The sequence below is a fragment of the Haliotis rufescens genome, unplaced genomic scaffold (genome assembly GCF_023055435.1).
Source record: "Haliotis rufescens isolate VD_foot unplaced genomic scaffold, xgHalRufe1.0.p SCAF_1, whole genome shotgun sequence".
Taxonomy (NCBI): Eukaryota; Metazoa; Mollusca; class Gastropoda; order Lepetellida; family Haliotidae; genus Haliotis; species Haliotis rufescens.
Window position 1 is genome coordinate 48,002,470 of NW_025963779.1, and position 24,621 is coordinate 48,027,090.

Sequence of the window (24,621 nt, forward strand, 5' to 3'; positions counted from 1 at the left end):
TGATTCACTTAATAGCCGGGTATATAAATTAGCATTGATTTCCCGCTTACTTTACAAGACAAATAACCTCTGCATATGAAACATGTCCCTCATACAGTACACAAATACCATCATCATGTCTAGTTGTATCGCAAATTTAATGTTTACATTGACCATATTTGCAAACAGGAAAGCAAGCACACAAACTCCTATTGCCTATTGTTGAGGTCGTGTGTTTGAGACGCGGAACATTTAAGATTTTTTCTGTTTTAAAGTGGAAATAAAAAGGAAACGTGCCACAGACTTTATGATGATGCGGCGGTGTCTGAGAACCAAGAATATTATTTTTTTAGCCTTACAGAGAATCCGAAAGCTTGTATCTTTTGCATAGTAATTTCCAGGTGGTCAGATTTGGGCTGGGAAGATTTTCGTAGCTGGATAGATGCAGAAGATCTCAGCAGAGAGGTAGTGGGAGAGGATCTTCCATTAGTAGGGACAGAAGTCTCGGAAACCACGGCTTGCTGGGCCAGATTGGGGTGATCAGACTGATGGTACGGCTTTCTAGTTCTACTTTGAATCACCCGGTCAGGGAAAGACCATGGAGGAAATGCGTAAGTGAAGAGATCTGTCCAATCCGTCGACAGGGCATCGATCTTAAATGCCCTCGGTTCTGGTAATGGAATGACGTAAACTGGGAGCTAATGATTCAGGCAAGTCGCACACAGATCCAGGTGCGGAGTTTCCCATATTGATGTGATCCAGGTCCGGATGGTGTATCTATTCCGTATCTACAATCTTTCCCTGGAATATGTTTTGCTTCCATCCGGCAATTGTACGAGTCGAATAAACAAGAAGTCTCCATCATCAGAGAACAGGATTTGGTTCCTCCCTGTTTCTGTATATAAGCCACTACCGTGTTGTGTTGCTGGCAATCAGGACTGAGGAATTGACGACAAGGGGATATAAGAAGCAAGATCGGTCTGGTAGGTAATTACTTAGTAAAACGTATTGTGGGAGATGGACTCTCTCTCTCTACCAACGGTGGGACTCTGCACAGGATGTGGCATCGACCAAATTATCGGAGACCCACACCCCAGATGTCAAGCATGCAGAAAAAGCACATGCTCCCCCAAATCTAGATGTAATTATTGAAAGGGATTATCAAAGACAAAATTGGATAAATCCTCTTCACTGCCATTCTATCTACATTAGTACAGCAGATAGTGAAAAAATCTTGCACATTGTGGTTTAAGCATGAAATTTAGCACACATGTTAACCACCTCAGTATAATAAAATTTAGATATAGTGCCATCTCATATGTGACCTCTGGTGACCTTGGTGGCCATTTTACAAAATGGCGTCCATTCCACATGTTGCAAAGACAAACATATTAGTGGACTGATAACAGCTAAATCGTTCATCTATGATGTCTGAACACACCTATTAGGTCCCCAAGAGTCTACAGAAAACATACATGCAAGCTACAGTCAGTTAGACTGCACATATGGACATATAATGATTTAGACATGGTATAATTAATGCTAAATGTTTGGATGACGTATCCAAATCTGTCCTCTAAAGTAAAGTTAATGAGGCCTATGACACAGTCTGTTCCTGCCGTTATAGGAACCGACTGGTCAAAGTGTGTTATTTGTCAAGAAGACAAAACTGAGAAGCTTTCTTGCCCATGTAATTCTAAACGCAGTGATGTTAGTGCAGGTTATATCAATCTTGCAGATGATCTGATAGCATTTGATAATGCTGGATTGCTCCCCAAAACTCTTGAAATCTCATAGCTAAATGAAGGGGATGGTGTAAAAAATACATTGGTGCGACATTCAGCTAAATTTCACAATAACTGCAAGCATTCATACAGCAAGTCCAAATTAAAACGAGCTCAGAAGAGGAGCAGTACATCACCCCCATGCACTGATGTTGGTTGTAAGAAAGCATGTGGTGAGCGGTACCAACGGCAACAGAACATAACCATGGATAATGTGTGTTTATTCTGTGAGGAACCGTCTAATACATCTGATCCACTGCATGAAGCAATGACCAAAATGATCAGTGAGAGAGTTTGAACATGTGCAACAAAGCTGCTTGATGATCGTATTTTAACAAAGGTATCGTCTGGAGACCTTGTTGCTAGTGAGGCAAAGTTCCACTCTAAGTGTTTGATCAGCCTGTATAATAAAGCAGCCAGACTTAAAACATCAGAACAAAACGAGAACTGTGAGGGTAAAAAGACAGAGGCCATTTATGCCAGAGCATTTGCAGAACTTGCGGCATTTGTTGAAGATGCACTTACTGAGAGAGAATCACTGAACACATCTCCTGTATTTAAACTCTCCAATTAAGTCCAGCTGTACAGTGACAGACTTTCACAACTTGGTGTGGGAACTCCATCCATACACTCTACAAGGCTGAAACATCGCATTCTTGCTAATTTTCCTGAGTTGCAGGCCTTCAAAGAGGGAAGAGACATTCTCCTTGTATCCAACAATGATGTTGGTACAGCTTTGTGGAAGGCCATTGACATTGATGTTGATGACCTTGCATTTGTATTTTCTCAGGCAGCAAGAATCGTGCGGAAAGAAATGTTCAATGCATCAACATCGTTTGATGGCAAATTTTACGAAGACTGTCAAGTTGAAGCGGTTCCTTCTGCTTTACTCACTCTTGTGGCCATGGTTCTGTATGGAGCGAGTATTACAAAACAGTCGGTTGTACCACAGAATCAAGCACTACTCAGCATGTGTCGGTTACTACTGTTTAACGCTACAAGACACAATCCAAAGGAAATGCAACCAATACGCCACATCAAGTCTTGGGAGCCTCCTTTGCCCGTGTATCTTGGGATCCTCCTTCACACCAAGACACGCAAGCATGAACTGGTTGAAAAACTCTTTGACCTAGGACTGTCAGTGTTCTATGACCGAGTTCTTGAGATTTCAACTGATATTGGCACCAAGACTTGTAAATGTTATGAACGATTGAACACAGTTTGTCCATCAGACTTGAAAATTGTTGTGTTTACAACATCTGCTGTGGATAACATCAAGCATCAAACAAGTGCTACCACTGCAAAGAGTTCATTCAATGGGACAGGAATCTCAGTATTCCAGCACTTTGACAATGCTGACAAGATGGTGCTTGACCCTGTAAGCAGCCTTGAAGAAACCAGTGGCAACGATTATGTAACCACCAGTCAGTCAAGGAATAGGCTACCCATATTGCCAGCTTCTTACACCCGAGTTCAACCTTTGTCCGACCTGAAGTTCTCTTGCTGTGTTCCCGAGACTGTTGGACCAGTGCAGTCTGCTTGTGATCTAATGTCTCGAGCTATACAGTAAGAGTACACGTGGCTTGAACACGTTAGTAATGCAGTACAAAAAGGAATGGATTCCACTAATGTATCATGGGCAGCTTTCCATGCCAGTCAAGAGAATGAAACTGATACACCAGCTACAAAGTCCTTCTTACTACCTCTGTTCCAGGAAGATGCCACGACAGACAGGAATGATGAGGCATTCGTTGGATGTTATCAAGGGCGTTGTTGAACTTTCCAACCCAGGACAGACACCTGTTGTTGCAGTGGACCAACCATTGTTTGCTATTGTCAAGAACATACTGTGGAAATGGCCATTATTCTATGGAGAGTCAAAGTTTGTAATCATGTTCGGAGGGCTGCACATCGAGTTTGCTGCACTAAGGGCTCTAGGAAATCTTCTCGACGGCAGTGGATGGGTAGGAATACTGGTTCGGGCAGAGATTGCCACAGCTGGCACAGCAGATTCATTCTTGAAGGCAGCTCACATCACACGCACAAGAAGGGTGCACCAGGTGACAGCTTGTGCCATGTATTTATCCCTGCAACAGGCATATCAGGCATCTGTTGAACCCAACATGGAGATGAAGTGTCTTGAAGACTGGGGTATTGTTCAACAGGAGTGTCATCCGACCTTCAAGTTCTGGTTCATGGTCCTGGAACTACAACTCACCATGCTTGTGTTTGTGCGATCTATTCGTACTGGCAGCTTCCATCTGTATGTTGATTCCCTGACCAAGCTTGTTCCTTGGTTTTTCTCTCTTGACCACTACCACTATGCACGATGGATATCAGTCCACCTCCGAGACATGGTGACCTTGTCAAAGCGGCACCCTGATGTCCATGCTCAGTTTTTGAATGGACTGTTCACAGTGAACAAGACACCTCATGCTTACTCAAGAATTGCTATTGATCAAGCACATGAGCAACATAATGCTGTGGTAAAAGATGATGATGGAGCTGTTGGGCTGACTGAGAGTCCAGCTACTCTCCAGAGATGGATGGTCAGTGGACCTGAGATGGAACGTCTCATCAAGGACTTTGAAGTGTCATTTGATGATGCACAGAAGAAACCTGACATGAGCCATCATGAACAACGTTCAGGTGTGCAAAAGGCTTTCACTGGAGATGTCACTTCACTGTAATCTGTTATTGAAGAGTATGGTAATCCATTCCTTGAAACTAGTTGCGACCTTCTTGTACTTGATACACAGGACATTGCTGATAAATCTGTTAATGACAACTTGCATAAGATTGAAAAGCTTGGATGTGAACAATACAACACATTTGTGAAAGAGCGGCTTGTAGAAAGGTCAAAACCTATAGACGACTCAGTAAAAAAGAACAAACTTCGTCTCTTTAGTACACCAGTGAAACGACAGAAAACTAAAGCTCAGGAATTTGTTTCAGCGCTGAAATGTGACAGAAATCTCTTTTCAAGACTCTATGTCGCTTGTCAAGTGCATGATGGGAATCTTCATGATTTCTTTTCTCATGAGAATCAAGTATGCCCACCATCACTTTCAGACAGGGGCAAACTCAGGCTTGGCACTAAATCTGACAGAGTTCAATGCCTGGAAGATGTTTTGCTGGAGCAAGATGAGATAAATACAGCTACAGAGGTTGTAGTAATAGATGGGCCAGCAATAGTTCACATGTTGAAGCCAGGATCAACAAAGACTTTCAAAGAGTATTCTCAGCATGTCTTTCTCCCATACCTGACGTCACAGCTTGACAAGTGCCAATGAATAGATATTGTGTGGGATGAATATAGGTCAGACTCCTTGAAAGAACAAACACGAGACAAGAGAGGTAAAGGATTGCGCAGTCGAAGACAACCAAAATATCCAATCCCAAACAAGAGTTTGCCACTAACGTGGCTATATCCCCTGCCCCTGTTGCAGAATTTATGACATAATTAAATCTAAACAAACCCTAACCATTTTTAACCGAGGTGGAACTTGTCATGGAAATTGTAAAAAAAAGAAGAGTTTTGAACCTAAGTCAATCTTGTTGGCATGGAAACGTAAAAAATAAAAATTTCTAAAATTTCTAAATAGCAAAAGGCACCAGTTCAGCATGTACCTGACAGACCTGCAAAGTTTGATGAAAAAATATTGAACGGTTTATGAGTTATGCTCATCTTGTTGCCATGGAAACGTAAAAAATAAAAATTTCTAAAATTTCTAAATAGCAAAAGGCACCAGTTCAGCATGTACCTGACAGACCTGCAAAGTTTGATGAAAAAATATTGAACGGTTTATGAGTTATGCTCCGGAAACGAAACGTGACGGACAGCCGGCCGGCCGGCCGGACAGACGGACAGACAGACAGACGGAGCCCCTTTCTATATATCCCCCGCCAACTTTGTTGGGCGGGGGATAAAAACTGGTGAGACTTCTTGAAGCTTTCTGACAATAAGAAAGAACTATTTGTGTTTCTCAGCACAGAAGCTATCACAATCCAAACCGACAAGCAAGTCATTAGCACACTGCATGAGGATGTTGTCTGTCACCTGCCTAGAACAACAGAGTGAGTGAGTGAGTTGGGTTTAACGCCGCTTTTAACAGTATTCCAGTTATATCGTGGCGTCTCAGCTTCATGTGGGAGGAAAGCCCAAAGTGACGCAGGTATCAGACGTTTACCACTTCGGTGGAACCCATGAGCACAGGTATGGTGCTGACAAACCTAGAAACATAATTGGGGCAACCGGGATTCGAACCCATGATCATAGGTTTCTGGCGTGTCCAAGGGACACAACTCTGCACAGCAAATCGCAGCGGTTTAGAAGACTGGGCCAAATGTGCCCCCCTAGAACAACAGAAGGACTAGCACCTTGCACACATGAGGAAGCAGACAGCCGAATTATGGTCCATGTCGCTGATGCAGCTAAACAGTACAAGAAAGTTCTCATCCGTACAGTGGACAGTGATGTTGTTGTGATTGCTGTACATGTTTTTGCACAGCTAAGAATACAACTAACGGCTTTGTGGGTGGCCCTGGCGCAGGCAAACACTTCCGGCTGATTCCTGTACATGACCTCGCTTTAGCAATTGGATCAGACTTCAGATCAGAGTCTCGCACTTGCTGTACTGCACTGTGCAAGTGTGATGGATGTTGCTAATACAAGTACATGTAACCAATAAATTGCAATGGAAAACTTATTTGTCTTGAGTATTAGGGTATTTTTAACCCTTATTGTGCGCACCCAGACAACAGCAGAGACAATTTAACGAACACTTCCAATATGCTTATCTTTGATGGGTTATACTTCTACATTCACCGATAGGAGAGTCGCCCGCCATATGTGTTGATGCCATATTATCAGGAATATTTCCAATTATCAAGGGTTAATACACTCAACGAGGTTTTCAACTTTTTTGGAGATAAAACACATTTATTTACACACCAATATAATGGTTCCAGCTATCTTAGTTACCAAGATATTAACAGATATTTGTCAGATTGTCGCCCATTTTTCAAGATGGCCACCAAGGTCACAAAAGGTCAAGTCAACGATGGCACTATATCTAAATTTGACCGTATTGGTATGATGTATATTGATGCCAAATTTCATGCTTTTACCACAAAGTGCACAATTTTTTTACAATATGCCATAATCCGCTGGACTACATAGTTGTGAAGTAAATCCTACCCCTGGCAGGAAGCACAACTGCGCATGCGGGAACACATCACTTCATTTTACCCATAATTCTCAAACACAAGATGCAGATTATGTGGGAGGGACTAATTCCGGATGTAATAGAGGTAGTATTCTCAGAACTATACACACTGGCAACTAGTATCCCTCAATAGATGGCAGCAGTAGAATGGGAAATATATAAAGATATTAATGGGAAGGGGACTGGAGGTAGTTGCCTTGTGATTCAGATTCCCAGATTCTTCTTTTCGGGTTATGGATACTTACTGACATTACCGCTGCTTCTAAGGTTCTTCTTGACATACTTCCTGTAATATTACCTGAATCCTCTTCCAGGCAACATAATTAAGACCTTATCTCCTTTGGGTCTATTATACATATGTCGTCATTTTCCATATGACTTTATATGACTTCCCATTAGTAATATATAGACAGTTTTACCATTATGCCGGTTTTGAAGTCTCCCTTTGACAACAGTGTCTGGAGGTCAGTACAATGATACAACCTTGGCTACCATGTAGAGACCTTATATGCAGCGATCATGTAGGACCAAATGACTGATGCTTGTTTCTCGTAATGAATTCTGGTAGAGATCTGAATGATATGGAACTCCAGTTCTGTTCGTGTATTATAGATGAGATTTCTATGGCATGAGGCTCTGGTACTCAGACCGAAGTGGCCATAGCGATGAGGAAATCTGTTTTCCTTGAACTGTTAGTAGTGTAGCCTTGTTCACAGGGTGGTATGGAGGCTTCATCAGAGCTGACAGAACTATGGACAAATTCCATGTTGGGAGGGTACGTGGTACTATAATGTCTTACAGGACTTCATGAGACGATTTAATACTGGGTGAGTTCCAATAGCTTATCTGATGGTTGAGTTCTAGAACTTCTGAGTTGTAGATGGGGCAAATCTGGTCTATGACGGAATGTAATGTTCCATTTTACATAGTCGGGCGGTGATGGTCTGGGACAGCACACTCCTGCTAAGAGGTTCAAGGATCGGCTGACGTATTTGTTGAACCAGATGATGTTGTTGCATTAGTAGAATCTGAATGGCCTAGAAGTCTTCTTGCATTTTAAGAATATGATCCAGGGATCTGTGGATGAACCCAACCTGTTCCATGACCGTGTCAACTGTGGTGACCAGGGACAACTCCGCTTGAGGGTTGACTGGTGGTATGATGTGTTTGATACCCAAAGGCGACCCAGTTAATGTAGGTGTTAATATTCACGGCCTGTTTGTAATAGAGGTAGGTAATTTAAAGGATGGGTTGATGGCAAGATCAGCTGCCCTTAGTTTTGCTCCTTCCAGATGAGATCTGTGACCTCAGGGCCCGAACACAAGAAGTGGACTGGTTCCGGAAGTGTGTAACTTATAGCCCTGAGATACAACATCTAGGATCCAGTGGTCGAACGTAATCAGTTTCCAGTTGACGGCATAAACAACAGACGTCCCCCCACTGGACCCGGGGACGGTGTTACGTTGACAGGTGGAAGTCGTAGATCGTAATCTGTAGACAGAGCCAAATGGATAGGGCTTGTGACTGAAAAAGGGAGCAGGGGAAGACTCATTGATGGACCCCGCGACCTCCCGATTTGAAAATCTCTTCTGCTAGATCCCTGATGTTTGTAGTCAGGCTGACAAAAGGAATCCAATTGCTAATGAGAATGATCTGTTCGTTGGAAAGGTTGAAAAGTTACCTTGCCAGAGGAAATAAACTTCTTCCTAGCTTCTTCACGGAAGGAAGTGTCTCTGGATTGGTCTCTTTTGATGATTCATGAGTTTTGACCGGTAAGTTGATGGGAGACATTTGATATCTCTCAGCTGTGTCTTGTCTGACCTCATCAACAATCTTCACAATTTGATTATTAAATATCTTTTGGGCTGTTATTGGTGGGCACATCACCATCTTCTTGGCTTGATTTGATACAGTCCTAGATCAGATCTGTGATAGGAGCTGCTGACTGCATCCAGATGAATTGAGAAGACATCCAAACTTGCATGATAAGTAGTTCCTGTTGCATCTTAATAATTGTGCCAAGAGACAGTGAATAAGACCCGCTAGATCTAGACGGATAGATAATGTGGACATCTGCCGGTACAGCATCATGGGATGGCTGCAAAAGGAAGAAGTAAGGCGTGACGGACTCAGACCACAAACCAATTGATACAAGCACCAATATCTGTGGAAAATCTGTTGACAGTTGACAGATCATTGACATGACTAGTCAGGTAAGGGCAATCTCATGTTGGGATTTTTGACCAGCTGGAGAAAGTCCTCATATAAAACTGTATAATCAGGGAACGGCGAGTCATGCGTCCAGCATAGTGGGAGTCTATCAACATGCCGAAGTTTATGTAGATTATCCGAAGCTTGTAATCGATAATCCCTTGTGTGTAGCTCAGCCATGGCAGAGTAAGGTGAACGTTAGATGTAACAGGGCAACATGCGACGGACTAGACAGGTGCAGCATGAAATGGTATAGGGAGTTCAGCAGATCCACGAAGGAAAGAGGAGTCCCAAATTTCCGCGGTAGGAATTTTTTTACCTCATATCTATTTTCGTTGTCCAGGTCAGAGTCAGAAGGGACGCATATTTCCGGCCTTTGAAAAGGACTGGTCTGTATGGGGAAGGACTGGTCTGTATGGGGAAGGACTGGTCTGTATGGGGAAGGACCGGTCTGTATGGGGAAGGACTGGTCTGTATGGGGAAGGACTGGTCTGTATGGGGAAGGACTGGTCTGTATGGGGAAGGACCTGTCTGTATGGGGAAGGACTGGTCTGTATGGGGAAGGACTGGTCTGTATGGGGAAGGACTGGTCTGTATGGGGAAGGACTGGTCTGTATGGGGAAGGACCTGTCTGTATGGGGAAGGACCGGTCTGTATGGGGAAGGACTGGTCTGTATGGGGAAGGACCTGTCTGTATGGGGAAGGACTGGTCTGTATGGGGAAGGACTGGTCTGTATGGGGAAGGACTGGTCTGTATGGGGAAGGACCGGTCTGTATGGGGAAGGACTGGTCTGTATGGGGAAGGACTGGTCTGTATGGGGAAGGACTGGTCTGTATGGGGAAGGACCGGTCTGTATGGGGAGGCAGGTGTGGCATGAAATTGTATAGGGAGTTCAGTAGATCACGAAGCAAAGAGGAGCGGTGGAGAATTTCCAACCTCTTAATCACAAGTCAGTCACGGCAGGCACACATAACTGACAGATGCCTCTCTCTCTCTCTCTCTCTCTCTGTGTCTCTGTCTCTGTCTCTCTCTCTCTATATATATATATATATTATTTTTCCTCATACTTTCCTTGGACAACATGCCAAAAGTTTGGGAAATCTCCTTACCTAATGCCTTGGTGGTCAAGAAACTGTATACATATTTAAAGATATACCACAATGAGTATGGTCACAACTAGTGCAAATACAGTTTCTGACTGAGCACTGAATTCAGGTCATAAACTGAAATGTCCACAAATATTTTATTTTAATCATGAAAGTACTGGTTTAAGAAACATACCTGGACAGTCTGCTTTGTAAGTCTGAGTCTCTGATTTGCCAGATTCAGATCTGACTGAGACTGTTGATTGGCCTCTTTCTGTTCACTTAAATTCTTCAGCGCCTGTCCCCGTGAGTCTCGCAGAGCTGCGATCTGGTGAGATAAACGAAAGTCCATGCACCCACATATCACTAAGACAGTTCACATGAAAGAAGTTACTTGTACATTCTGCATTAAGAAAGGATAGCCTACTCTAACAACAATGGAGCAGACAGTCAAAACCTTCCGATGTTTCCAAGACAGAACTTGTTCTTCTGCATTACTCAAAAGAAATGTTTACCCGACCCAGCTTTGGTCCAATACTCCAAGACACCAGACAATGGCCAGGGAGTCTGCATCACAATATGTTAGATGTCTGTGACTGAGGAGCAACTGTTATTGTTGTGAACCATTTTGAACCCACCTGTTGCTGGAGGTGCCACACTCTCTGTTTGAGTGATCCTAGCTGCCTCATAGCAGGTGTGACCATCTGAAAGCGGCCTTTCTTGGCTCTCTCTTTAAGTTGAGTACCGAACGGAATGGGGGAAGTTGCAGTCTCTCTTAATACAACTGTAAAACACATGGACAGGCTGTCAACTATCATTTTGGGCTGAATCCATCAACCTTCGCAGAAGCAACATCCAACACCTATGAAAATACAGATGTAGTTCTCGACATTTACACATTGTATTGGAATATCAGTATTTGAGGTAACTTGAATATTCATTACACAAAAATATCAAGATATTAAAACAATTGTTCTACTTTAAGGATAGCATTCAACATGTTAAGATATTGCTTCCTACCTCTGTGGAGAGTGTCTGAGCTGCTGGTTGTCAAGGACTCCTGACTCTGGGACACAGAGGGTCTTACTCCAGTATCTTGGATAACAACTCCAGGCTGTGCTTTCAACATCCTGGCTTTCTGTAAATGGCAAAAATGAAGGGTATTGCTATCAAAGCCTGACAAGCAGAATTTCCAAATTCCCATCTCACAGACTGATAACAGAGAGTCTGATGTCTCTGATGTACTGCCAATCCCACCTTGTCCTCACTCTGGACAGTCCTTCTTGTCTCAGTGTCTGATGGCTCCAGCTGTACCCACCTTGTCCACACTCTGGACAGTCCTCCTTGTCTCAGTGTCTGATGGCTCCAGCTTGTACCCACCTTGTCTACACTCTGGACAGTCCTCCTTGTCTCAGTGTCTGATGGCTCCAGCTGTACCCACCTTGTCTACACTGGACAGCCCTCCTTGTCTCAAGTGTCTGATGGCTCTAGCTGTACCCACCTTGTCTACAATCTGGACCGTCCTCCTTGTCTCAGTGTCTGATGGCTCCAGCTGTACCCACCTTGTCTACACTGGACAGTCCTCCTTGTCTCAGTGTCTGATGGCTCCAGCTGTACACACCTTGTCTACACTGGACAGCCCTCCTTGTCTCAAGTGTCTGATGGCTCCAGCTGTACACACCTTGTCCACACTCTGGACAGTCCTCCTTGTCTCAGTATCTGATGGCTCCAGCTGTACCCACCTTGTCCACACTCTGGACAGTCCTTCTTGTCTCAGTGTCTGATGGCTCCAGCTGTACCCACCTTGTCCACACTCTTGACAGTCCTCCTTGTCTCAGTGTCTGATGGCTCTAGCTGTACCCACCTTGTCCACACTCTGGACAGTCCTCCTTGTCTCAGTGTCTGATGGCTCCAGCTGTACCCACCTTGTCTACACTGGACAGCCCTCCTTGTCTCAAGTGTCTGATGGCTCTAGCTTGTACCCACCTTGTCTACACTCTGGACCGTCCTCCTTGTCTCAGTGTCTGATGGTTCCAGCTGTACCCACCTTGTCTACACTGGACAGCCCTCCTTGTCTCAGTGTCTGATGGCTCCAGCTGTACCCACCTTGTCTACACTCTGGACCGTCCTCCTTGTCTCAGTGTCTGATGGCTCCAGCTGTACCCACCTTGCCCACTCATTGGACAGTCCTCCTTATCTCAGTGTCTGATGGCTCTAGCTGTACCCACCTTGTCCACACTCTGGACAGTCCTCCTTGTCTCAGTGTCTGATGGCTCCAGCTTGTACCAACCTTGCCCACTCTTTGGACAGTCCTCCTTGTCTCAAGTGTCTGATGGCTCTAGTTGTACCCACCTTGCCCACTCTTTGGACAGTCCTCCTTGTCTCAGTGTCTGATGGCTCCAGCTTGTACCAACCTTGCCCACTCATTGGACAGTCCTCCTTGTCTCAGTGTCTGATGGCTCCAGCTGTACCCACCTTGCCCACTCTTTCGACAGTCCTCCTTGTCTCAGTGTCTGATGGCTCCAGCTTGTACCAACCTTGCCCACTCATTGGACAGTCCTCCTTGTCTCAGTGTCTGATGTCTCCAGCTTGTACCAACCTTGCCCACTCTTTGGACAGTCCTCCTTGTCTCAGTGTCTGATGGCTCCAGCTTGTACCAACCTTGCCCACTCTTTGGACAGTCCTCCTTGTCTCAGTGTCTGATGGTTCCAGCTTGTACCCACCTTGCCCACACTCTGGAAAGTCCTCCTTGTCTCAGTGTCTGATGGCTCCAGGTGTACCCACCTTGTCCTCACTCTGGACAGTCCTCCTTGTCTCAGTGTCTGATGGCTCCAGCTTGTACCAACCTTGCCCACTCTTTGGACAGTCCTCCTTGTCTCAAGTGTCTGATGGCTCTAGCTGTACCCACCTTGCCCACTCTTTGGACAGTCCTCCTTGTCTCAGTGTCTGATGGCTCTAGCTTGTACCAACCTTGCCCACTCTTTGGACAGTCCTCCTTGTCTCAGTGTCTGATGGCTCCAGCTTGTACCAACCTTGCCCTCACTCTGGACAGTCCTCCTTGTCTCAGTGTCTGATGGCTCTAGCTGTACCCACCTTGTCCTCACTCTGGACAGTCATCCTTGTCTCAGTGTCTGATGGCTCCAGCTTGTACCAACCTTGCCCACTCTTTGGACAGTCCTCCTTGTCTCAAGTGTCTGATGGCTCTAGCTGTACCCACCTTGCCCACTCTTTGGACAGTCCTCCTTGTCTCAGTGTCTGATGGCTCCAGCTTGTACCAACCTTGCCCACTCATTGGACAGTCCTCCTTGTCTCAGTGTCTGATGGCTCCAGCTGTACCCACCTTGCCCACTCTTTGGACAGTCCTCCTTGTCTCAGTGTCTGATGGCTCCAGCTTGTACCAACCTTGCCCACTCATTGGACAGTCCTCCTTGTCTCAGTATCTGATGGCTCTAGCTTGTACCAACCTTGCCCACTCATTGGACAGCCCTCCTTGTCTCAGTGTCTGATGGCTCCAGCTTGTACCAACCTTACCCACTCTTTGGACAGTCCTCCTTGTCTCAGTGTCTGATGGCTCCAGCTTGTACCAACCTTGCCCACACTCTGGACAGTCCTCCTTGTCTCAGTGTCTGATGGCTCCAGCTGTACCCACCTTGTCCTCACTCTGGACAGTCCTCCTTGTCTCAGTGTCTGATGGCTCCAGCTTGTACCAACCTTGCCCACTCTTTGGACAGTCCTCCTTGTCTCAAGTGTTTGATGGCTCTAGCTGTACCCACCTTGCCCACTCTTTGGACAGTCCTCCTTGTCTCAGTGTCTGATGGCTCCAGCTGTACCCACCTTGTCTACACTGGACAGCCCTCCTTGTCTCAAGTGTCTGATGGCTCTAGCTTGTACCCACCTTGTCTACACTCTGGACCGTCCTCCTTGTCTCAGTGTCTGATGGTTCCAGCTGTACCCACCTTGTCTACACTGGACAGCCCTCCTTGTCTCAGTGTCTGATGGCTCCAGCTGTACCCACCTTGTCTACACTCTGGACCGTCCTCCTTGTCTCAGTGTCTGATGGCTCCAGCTGTACCCACCTTGCCCACTCATTGGACAGTCCTCCTTATCTCAGTGTCTGATGGCTCTAGCTGTACCCACCTTGTCCACACTCTGGACAGTCCTCCTTGTCTCAGTGTCTGATGGCTCCAGCTTGTACCAACCTTGCCCACTCTTTGGACAGTCCTCCTTGTCTCAAGTGTCTGATGGCTCTAGTTGTACCCACCTTGCCCACTCTTTGGACAGTCCTCCTTGTCTCAGTGTCTGATGGCTCCAGCTTGTACCAACCTTGCCCACTCTTTGGACAGTCCTCCTTGTCTCAGTGTCTGATGGTTCCAGCTTGTACCCACCTTGCCCACACTCTGGAAAGTCCTCCTTGTCTCAGTGTCTGATGGCTCCAGCTGTACCCACCTTGTCCTCACTCTGGACAGTCCTCCTTGTCTCAGTGTCTGATGGCTCCAGCTTGTACCAACCTTGCCCACTCTTTGGACAGTCCTCCTTGTCTCAAGTGTCTGATGGCTCTAGCTGTACCCACCTTGCCCACTCTTTGGACAGTCCTCCTTGTCTCAGTGTCTGATGGCTCTAGCTTGTACCAACCTTGCCCACTCTTTGGACAGTCCTCCTTGTCTCAGTGTCTGATGGCTCCAGCTTGTACCAACCTTGCCCACACTCTGGACAGTCCTCCTTGTCTCAGTGTCTGATGGCTCTAGCTGTACCCACCTTGTCCTCACTCTGGACAGTCATCCTTGTCTCAGTGTCTGATGGCTCCAGCTTGTACCAACCTTGCCCACTCTTTGGACAGTCCTCCTTGTCTCAAGTGTCTGATGGCTCTAGCTGTACCCACCTTGCCCACTCTTTGGACAGTCCTCCTTGTCTCAGTGTCTGATGGCTCCAGCTTGTACCAACCTTGCCCACTCATTGGACAGTCCTCCTTGTCTCAGTGTCTGATGGCTCCAGCTGTACCCACCTTGCCCACTCTTTGGACAGTCCTCCTTGTCTCAGTGTCTGATGGCTCCAGCTTGTACCAACCTTGCCCACTCATTGGACAGTCCTCCTTGTCTCAGTATCTGATGGCTCTAGCTTGTACCAACCTTGCCCACTCATTGGACAGCCCTCCTTGTCTCAGTGTCTGATGGCTCCAGCTTGTACCAACCTTGCCCACTCTTTGGACAGTCCTCCTTGTCTCAGTGTCTGATGGCTCCAGCTTGTACCAACCTTGCCCACACTCTGGACAGTCCTCCTTGTCTCAGTGTCTGATGGCTCCAGCTGTACCCACCTTGTCCTCACTCTGGACAGTCCTCCTTGTCTCAGTGTCTGATGGCTCCAGCTTGTACCAACCTTGCCCACTCTTTGGACAGTCCTCCTTGTCTCAAGTGTTTGATGGCTCTAGCTGTACCCACCTTGCCCACTCTTTGGACAGTCCTCCTTGTCTCAGTGTCTGATGGCTCCAGCTTGTACCAACCTTGCCCACTCATTGGACAGTCCTCCTTGTCTCAGTGTCTGATGGCTCTAGCTTGTACCAACCTTGCCCACTCATTGGACAGTCCTCCTTGTCTCAGTGTCTGATGGCTCCAGCTGTACCCACCTTGCCCACTCTTTGGACAGTCATCCTTGTCTCAGTGTCTGATGGCTCCAGCTTGTACCAACCTTGCCCACTCATTGGACAGTCCTCCTTGTCTCAGTGTCTGATGGCTCCAGCTTGTACCAACCTTGCCCACTCTTTGGACAGTCCTTCTTGTCTCAAGTGTCTGATGGCTCTAGCTGTACCCACCTTGCCCACTCTTTGGACAGTCCTCCTTGTCTCAGTGTCTGATGGCTCCAGCTGTACCCACCTTGTCCACACTGGACAGTCCTTCTTGTTTCAGTGTCTGATGGCTCTAGCTGTACCCACCTTGTCCACACTCTGGACAGTCCTCCTTGTCTCAGTGTCTGATGGCTCCAGCTGTACCCACCTTGTCCACACACTGGACAGTCCTTCTTGTCTCAGTGTCTGATGGCTCCAGCTGTACCCACCTTGTCCACTCTTTCGACAGTCCTTCTTGTCCCAGTGTCAGATGTCTCTGATGTGACCATGTCTGTACGTGAGCGCGTCACAATTGCCCGACCGAGCGTGTCATTCTCTGTCAGGGTGTCTTCCTCACTGTACAACACATACATAGTGTAGCGTGACAACATACAATGCATGTAGAATGTACACAAACAAATATGCTTAGAAGAAAGATTCTACCTTTTAATCTGTCAAACCGTATAGCCTTAATCTATTGTATATAAATATATGTATTTTCTATGAATTCATAAAGTTATGAATAAATGATACAACAGTCATAAAAAAAAAGATGTTCATTATTATTGCTATTGAGGGTTAACATTCTCATATATTTTTCTATTTCTCTAGGAGTTTATGAGTAATCTCCCCTTGATCAACCATTGCAATATTCAATAAACAGAGACAGTTGTTGTCAACACTGGACATAATTTGAAATAATATAAGAGATAAAACTGTTGCTTACGTGGTAAGATTGTCTGATATTTCCTCCCACCCCTCCTCATTGAAGTCGGAGAACATGGCCTTCATCTTCTCAATGCTCTTGTTCAAACTGGCTTGATACTGAAAAGATAACCAATGACTTGAACTTTCCTCCAAGAGCACCAATATGTCAGGGTAACCTTTAGGTAAATGTAGACATCACAAAACTGGTAAAGGAATCTAACCTATATGTGTTGCTATGAATAAATTGTCCCACAATTCTGTTACAAACCTTCTTGGTTGTCCTGCCACGCCTGCGTATACGTGACACTGGTACACTGGGTGTTGGCCTGGTGTTTGGTCGGGACTCGGAGCAGCTGTCGGAGAGGGGTACAGACGCCTCCCGACTGGTCTGGAGCCGACTGGACTCCTCAACCTCTCGCTCAAGCCTTGAACACAATTTTGAACATTATTTAAATATCAAACAATAGCTATCACGGTTTACAATTCTAAGAATATTACCTCTATTAAATCATAGCCAATATTCCTGTATTTTAGCTAACATCACACTAAATAAATCCTTAGATTTTCAAGAGACATCCTCTTCACTGTCAGCTATCCCAACCAGTTGTGACACACACTGTACATCATGCAAATACATTTGCACACAGTGCGAAAACATCACTTATATTCAATCACAATATTCACTAGATGTAGATCGATTCGGGAGGTCGAAAGGATTACTTCCTGATGTAATCGAGGTAGTATTCTTAGAATTATACACAACTATTGTTTGATAACCCCTTCGAATACCCAACCACAATTACATTATAACCGGAATACACTAGAGCATTTTGTAGGATCTTGCATAAAGTAATGCAGCTGACATTAATGACTATAAGAATACAAAACAATGTAAAGAAAATGCGGAATACTTTGATAGTTTCAATGTAAATACCGTGATATTTAGCATCTTCATCTTCAGAATAAAGTGACACTTTCCTGTTGTGTGCAATTTGCACAATGTACGGTTTACCTGACAACTGATTTGGAGGGCTGACAGTGAAGAGGAACTCTGTTGAAAATCTAAGGATTTATTAAGAGTGATTGTGATGTAATCGAGGTAGAGTGTTTGAAGGACTTGTATAAGTACTTGTCCAACAGTCTAACACTTCAGGCAAATCAGGCATGGTATGCCCCTCTGTAGGACTGCATATCAAACATACCTGTGTATGTCCTTCTTCAAATTGGCAATTTCAATTCTCTGCTGGGATGATTCCTTGTTGATCATAAGCACAGTACTCTTTAACTGTCTTCAAAATTAACAAAAAAGGTGATTAAAGCACAGATTTTAATTGATGACAACAAAGTCAACATGGCAACAAATTATAGATTATATTTCCCTCTCAAATGACATGGAACATCCTGATCTCTTGGTGCAAGACTAACATGATTCATCAAAAAAGACAATAACCTGGGATTCTAGATTTCAAGTTGGCATCCAATATCATGCATTCTCATCACGTTTACCTCAGAAAGAATCATTTCTGAAGTTAGCCTTTTGCTGTCATGGTTTATAGTTCATAAATATTCTAAACATCAAACAATAGTTATCATTGTGTATAATTCTAAGAATACTACCTCTATTACATCATAGCCACAAATTCCCATTTTGGCAATAATCACACTATAAAATCTTTAGATTTTTCGACAGACGTCCTCATCACTGCCAATTATCCCATAGTCTTGAGGTAAACCCTATCCCTTGTCAAACTGCATCTGCGTGTGCGCAAGGCGGGAAAACATCACTTCTTTCCAATAACCTTCATCGACCAGATGTAAGATATATTGGGGAGGTGGGAGGGACTATTTCCTGATGTAATAGAGGTAGTATTCTTAGAATTATACACAATGATAACTATTGTTTGATAATTCCTGCGAATATCCTACCTCTATTACATCATAGCCAGTATTTACCAGAGGGACAGTTGGGATCTTGTCATCTAGTACTCCCGGATAATTGGCAGCATTAAATTAAGGGAAACACATAGGCATAACGGGGTATGACTCAATGCCAGACCTCCTGATTTCACCCTTGGCAAACCTGCAGAAGACTTGGCACTTGTGGCGTCCTTCCTGTTTAATGATCTCATGATTGTTACCTGTTTTTGGTGGATATTTGACCTTATTTATATGATTCCCTCTCCGGTTAATGACCTTTCTGACGTCACTTCCGGTTCTGAGAGCATTTATGATGACACTATTGGTTCATTCTCCTGTGACATCACTTGGGTCGTTATGACGTCACTTCGGGTTCTGAGGTCATCTATGACGTCACTTCCGGTTCATATGTCATTGTGACGTATCTATATACTTGTTGCTCTATAGCCAACAAGCATACTTACTTATCTCACCTCAGGTATGATAATGACGTACTTTTACGCTGATGACGTGTTTCCCTTTATATATTGGTGATAAAACGTACACTTTTACGTAATTCCGGTTCTGAAGTCTTCCCCGACAACACCTCCGGTAGTTATACAGGTTACGCCAAGCGACTAACAACCCTATCACCTTATGATCTATGATCCCAGATGTTAGCCAATGATCTGTCCAACCCAGTTGACATAATGTAAAGGCTAACTTACCTTATTTTGAGGTACTTCTGGGGATCTTCACAACCCCCACCCCCCCACCCCCCCTCTAACTTCCACAGAACAGGGGATGGATAGGCTACTGAGTGACCCCCCAGGGAGTATAGTCCCTCTAGATCATGTTGTACGTCTCGTAGGTAGAAATGAGTAAACGTATTGTGGGATCTCCATTGACAGCTTGATACCACTTGTTCGATGGAAACTGAATTCCATGAGGCCAGACTTGTTGCTAGAGCACGGATTTCATGAGCCTTGCAACTTCCCCATTTTGGTGTAGAGCTGGGCTTGACGATATTTATCAGATATAGTGTTCTTAAGCCATCCGGCCACAGTAATGTCCTTTTCTGACGAAGGCTTGCAATAGATAAAGATCCGTTTTCTTTTCCTCCTGTGGTTCTGAGTAGCTGAAATGTAGTATCTCAGAGCTCTGATGGGGCATAATAGTCTATCTGGATGATCAACTGTTTTACTCAATGATGGGATAGAGTATTGTCTATGTCCTAGAGGCCCAAACGCTGATGCCTGGTTTTTGGCGATAAATTCTGGTAGTGATCTGAAAGATATTTTGCTCCAATCTTGTGAATGCGTAATAGATGAGATATCAATAGCGTGAAGCTCAGACACTCTAGCAGCTGAAGCTAACGCTAAGAGGAAGGCAGTCTTTTTGGAAACTGTTAAAAGTGTAGCCTCTGCCATTGGTTCATATGGGGCTTCCATCAGTGCAGACAGAATGATGGATAAATTCCATTTAGGGAAAGTGCGTGGGATTTTAATGTCTTCCAGTGAAAACGATTTCATGAGTCGATTTAATACTGGGTGACATCCTATGGATAAACCATCATGTTGTAGAACTGAGGCTAATGCTGATCTATACCCTTCAATTCTACCATGTCTGAACCCTTTCTCATTTCTCAGGTGAAGAAGAAAATCAGCCACTATAGGTATTGTTATATTTTCGTCACGCAACCCTCTTTCTATTCGCCACTGGCAGAACTTTCTCCATCTGACGTTATAGATAGCTGAGGAAGCTGGTCTCCATGAGCTAGCCACCGCATCTGAAGCTGATTTAGAAACACCGGAAACTTCCATCTTTTTCGCGATAGTTTCCAGGTGTGAAGGTGGAGATTTGTCAGGTTGCCGTAAAATATGTCCGATTTTGGTTGGCGGAGGAGATTGTGACGTTCTTGCAGTCTGAGCGGCTCTTCTATGAGAAGTGGAATCAGTCTTGGATACCCCGCTCTGTTGGGCCACGCTGGGGCTATCAGAATTATGACGCAATCTGTGTCCTCGATCTTCCTTGTTACTCTGTCCAGGAGAGACCAAGGAGGGAAAGCGTAGGCAAACATCCCTTGCCAACTCATTGATAGGGCGTCCACCTGAAGGGCTAATGGATCTGGGACTGGGCTGACGTAAACAGGAAGTGGATGATTTAGGCATGTGGGAAACAATCTAGGTGAGGGGTATCCCGCGTCAAGGTTATCCACTTGAATACCTCCGGGTGGAGAGTCCATTCCGTGGGTACTGACGAATGGTGTAGTAGGTTAGCCCATGCCTTCATTGCTTGGACAATAGCTCTCATTTCCAGGCAATTTATGTGTAATTTTTTGTCTTGATCTGACCACATTCCTTGGATTGTGACCTCGTCCATATGTGCGCCCCAACCTTCGCCTGATGCGTCTGTATATAGGTGGTGTAATGGTGGGGGGAACATGAGAGGGATGCCTGGCATAACGAGATCACTCTGAATCTTTTCTATAGCTCTCAGATATCTGTCCTCTGGAGGTTGTAAAATGCTTTGTGAAAGTTGAAACCTCGCCCCTATGTACACAATGTCTTGGGTTGGTATTAATTCTGACTTGACAGGATGTACCAGGAAACCCAGGTGAGATAGAAGTTGGATCAGAAATATTGCGTTCTGCTTTATCTGCAATAGTTCTTGATCGGCTGAGAGGAAATCGTCTATATAGCCGTGGAATCTTACAAGATTTAGATGAGCGAAGCCGATGATGGGGGTGATAATCCGAGTAAAAAGCCAAGGTGCTATTGATATTCCGAATGGAAACACGTTGAATTCGAAACCTTTGACTGTTTACTGCAAAGCGTAGGTAGGGTCGACAACTCGGGTGAATAGGTACATGCAGGTAGGCATCCTGTAGGTCCAGACTGACTAGCCAATCTCCTAGTTTGAGGGAATTACATAACTTCTTTACTGATTCCATTTGAAACTTTGGTGGACGTACTAGGTAATCTCTGTTGAGTACCTTTAGGTCTATTATCATGCGCATCTTTGTAGAGTTCTTTTTGGGGACCAGAAAAACTGGAGAGTAAAACCCTTTTGTAGTATCTGCCTTTTGTAAGATGCTGATGGCCCCTTAGACTAACATTTAGTCTCTGAAATCTTATATTACACAATATCCTTCTTGACTCTAAAAATAAAAAAATTTCCCTATGCTGATTTCAGAATAGAGCTAGCTTGAGCTGGCTAGACTTGCTTTTGTATGCATTTCTAGATTATTATTTTTTCATAAAATAAATATATTCCACGGTCATGGTGCAGGACTAATGGCCCCTTTGTCTAGTAGTTCTTGTATTGCCAGAGTTGCGGCCGCTAACTTGGTCCCTACTAGATAAAAACGTTGTCCTTTGGGGTGGACTACAAGCTCCGGACACTATTGGAAATGGAGTTTGTACCCTCTTTTTACCACTTCGATCAGCCAAGGGTCGTCCGTAATTGACTTCCAATTTTTGGCGCATAGTGACAGACGACCGCCGACTGGTCCCGCAGTAGGCGTTAAGGTGAACTTGGGTAACCGGTAATCAAGGTCTATTAACATAGCAAGGTCGACAGGGTTTGGCTGAGAGATTCTTGGGTGTAGAGAGTCACGAACGGCGGTTACCTCTACCTCTGGTATAGGATAGACCATGACCTCTGCTTCTTTGGGACTCATGCCTCCCTCGGCTTGGTCTGGAACGGGATGAGTTTTTCCAAGTGGAGGCACGAAAAGACTCACGTCCTGACATAACACGGATCCGTGTGCCTCTGGGTGTTGGCCGACCACTTTTCATTAAGCTTAGATGCCAATGATAAAGTGGAGTTTTGGAATCTCTGATTAGTGGTGCGTGAAATTTCATCGATCACAGAGGTTAGTCTGCCGTTGAAGAACTGGGGCGCCAATATCGACTGAGACATCAAACTTCGTCTTAGTGGATCTGAAATATTGTGTCTAACCTGTTGAATAAGATGATTCCGTTGAATAAGCAGGAATTGTGTGGACATCCATACCTGTGCAGATTGCAGATCTTTGTGCATCTTCAGTATGTTATCCAGCACACTATGAAAGAAAACCAACTTGTTCCAAATTTCATCTCAACTTTTGTGTCACAAGGTTGGCCAGTAAATTCCTCACAGTTAACAGGGGGAAGTACATGTCTGATGCCTGCTGCAAACCAGTTCATATATGTGCTAATATTTAACATCTGCTTGTTAACACTGTCAAAATCTCTGAATTTGCTCATCTCAACATTCATCCTGGTATTAAGGTGTCTGACCAGTTCAAAATATTCATCATCAATGGTAGGAGATGTGGGGAATGGACAATTGTGGGTCTTATAACAATGACTCCCTTTGTGAGGAACAGGCATGCTAAAGGCATTTAAATCAGCATTCATTTTTGTGACCACATTTTCAATGAAAGATATGGAAATGTATGAAAACCTTCCCTCTTTTCAACAGGATTTTCATAACCAGCCCTTTCAATAAGCACCGGATCCTCTGCCTCCTTGCTTGGGGGCTTTACAGATGGGATCAATTGATGGATTTCATAGATGATATCTCTAAACGAGTAGTCGTTTGGTTGAACGTGAGCGTACTATTCGTATCCCCCTGAGAAGCGTACGTTCAATATTGAAAAGCGCCAGTAATATCCTCTCGGTCGTACCCCACCCCCCCCCCCCCCCCCCCCCGGGCTCTTGCCACTGGGGTGAAACGGCATCACGTGGTGTATGGCTATCTCTCTGCTGCGATTTCTGGCTCGAGCTGCACGAGGATTTTGCTGTATAACTAGCATAGCTAGGTGATGCATAACTGTCCGACCTATAGACTCGATTCTCACGTGTGACTGTAGCTGAAGGAGCACGCTTTGTATAATAGGAACTCTTAGCACGATTTTCCTCACTGTAGGGCGTGTAAGATTGATATGTCCGCCTGGAAGAATGGTGTTTATTTCTGTGAGATTCTCGTGCTACAGGTTTCTTTTCCCGAGTAGCACAGGATGAGATAGTGCTATCATGACTACTTTCCCTAGATACAACGTGTCTTTTGTCCTGTGAACTTTCTGACCTGTGACGATGTAAATAGGACTTTTGTTTGCTATCTGAATCATGTGACCTAGATCTTGTCGTATTTTTCAGATCTGCATGTTGTTTTAGTTTATTTATATCCTGTGATATTGCTTGGAAACATTTGTCAAACATTTCGGACATGGATGTTGTCAGCGATTAAGGCCATTCAGTCATACTCAAGGGGGAGAATGGAATAGATTTGGGCTGGATGCCTGCTCCTTAGTTTTGGGCGGGTGGGTTGAGAAACGTGATTTTCCCTCAAAAGCAAAAAAACGGGTTCTCTTTATACATCACCTCTTTTGAGCCCGTGTGTTTCTCTAAGGAAGTCAATTTACCTGAGACACAACACTTTTCCACATTTAATTTAGATTTAGTTTTGGTTTTTCGGAGAGAACGATGCATATTTTTTGTCCGATGATCTTGTCTTCCTCCTGGATTTTGATTTGGGACAATTTAAGGCTTTATAAAGCTTGGAAAATTTTTCTTTTGACAAATCCTTGCAGTACGTGCATCGTGCACATGCTCTTTCTACAAGTACTACATCTAGGGTGAGGGTCCTCGATCGCTTGATCAATTCCACACCCCGAGCAGACTTCCGATGACGGTAGTGGGGAGGCATCCATACCCCACAATATGTAAACTAAATCTACCTACTTACGTCAATGATCTTGCTTCTTATACCACCATTTCAGCAATCTTGACTGACGAAGGTCGTCTGCTGCAAAACTTGACGATCGTAGATTGTCTGCTATATCCAATGATGATCGTTGGTTGACTATTGTAATCTTTTTAGATTTATACTAGCTGTGAATAATTATTATTAACCGAAAAACGTG

The 24,621-nt window shown here is 44.7% G+C and overlaps 1 protein-coding gene across 7 annotated transcripts in view; it reads right to left on the minus strand.

Annotated features, from left to right (window-relative positions):
• The window catches only part of LOC124136445 (centlein-like), a 183,733-nt gene that overhangs the window by 38,390 nt on the left and 120,722 nt on the right, over window positions 1-24,621 (minus strand). For all 7 annotated transcript variants that reach the window (XM_048396898.1, XM_048396913.1, XM_048396908.1 and 4 more), the window contains 7 exons: window positions 18,017-18,103; window positions 17,083-17,239; window positions 16,834-16,931; window positions 16,337-16,463; window positions 11,309-11,426; window positions 10,927-11,072; window positions 10,485-10,616 (listed from right to left, as the gene is read on the minus strand). In XM_048396898.1, the coding sequence (XP_048252855.1) occupies window positions 10,485-10,616; window positions 10,927-11,072; window positions 11,309-11,426; window positions 16,337-16,463; window positions 16,834-16,931; window positions 17,083-17,239; window positions 18,017-18,103 (865 nt within the window). The remainder of the gene's footprint in view (window positions 1-10,484; window positions 10,617-10,926; window positions 11,073-11,308; window positions 11,427-16,336; window positions 16,464-16,833; window positions 16,932-17,082; window positions 17,240-18,016; window positions 18,104-24,621) is intronic.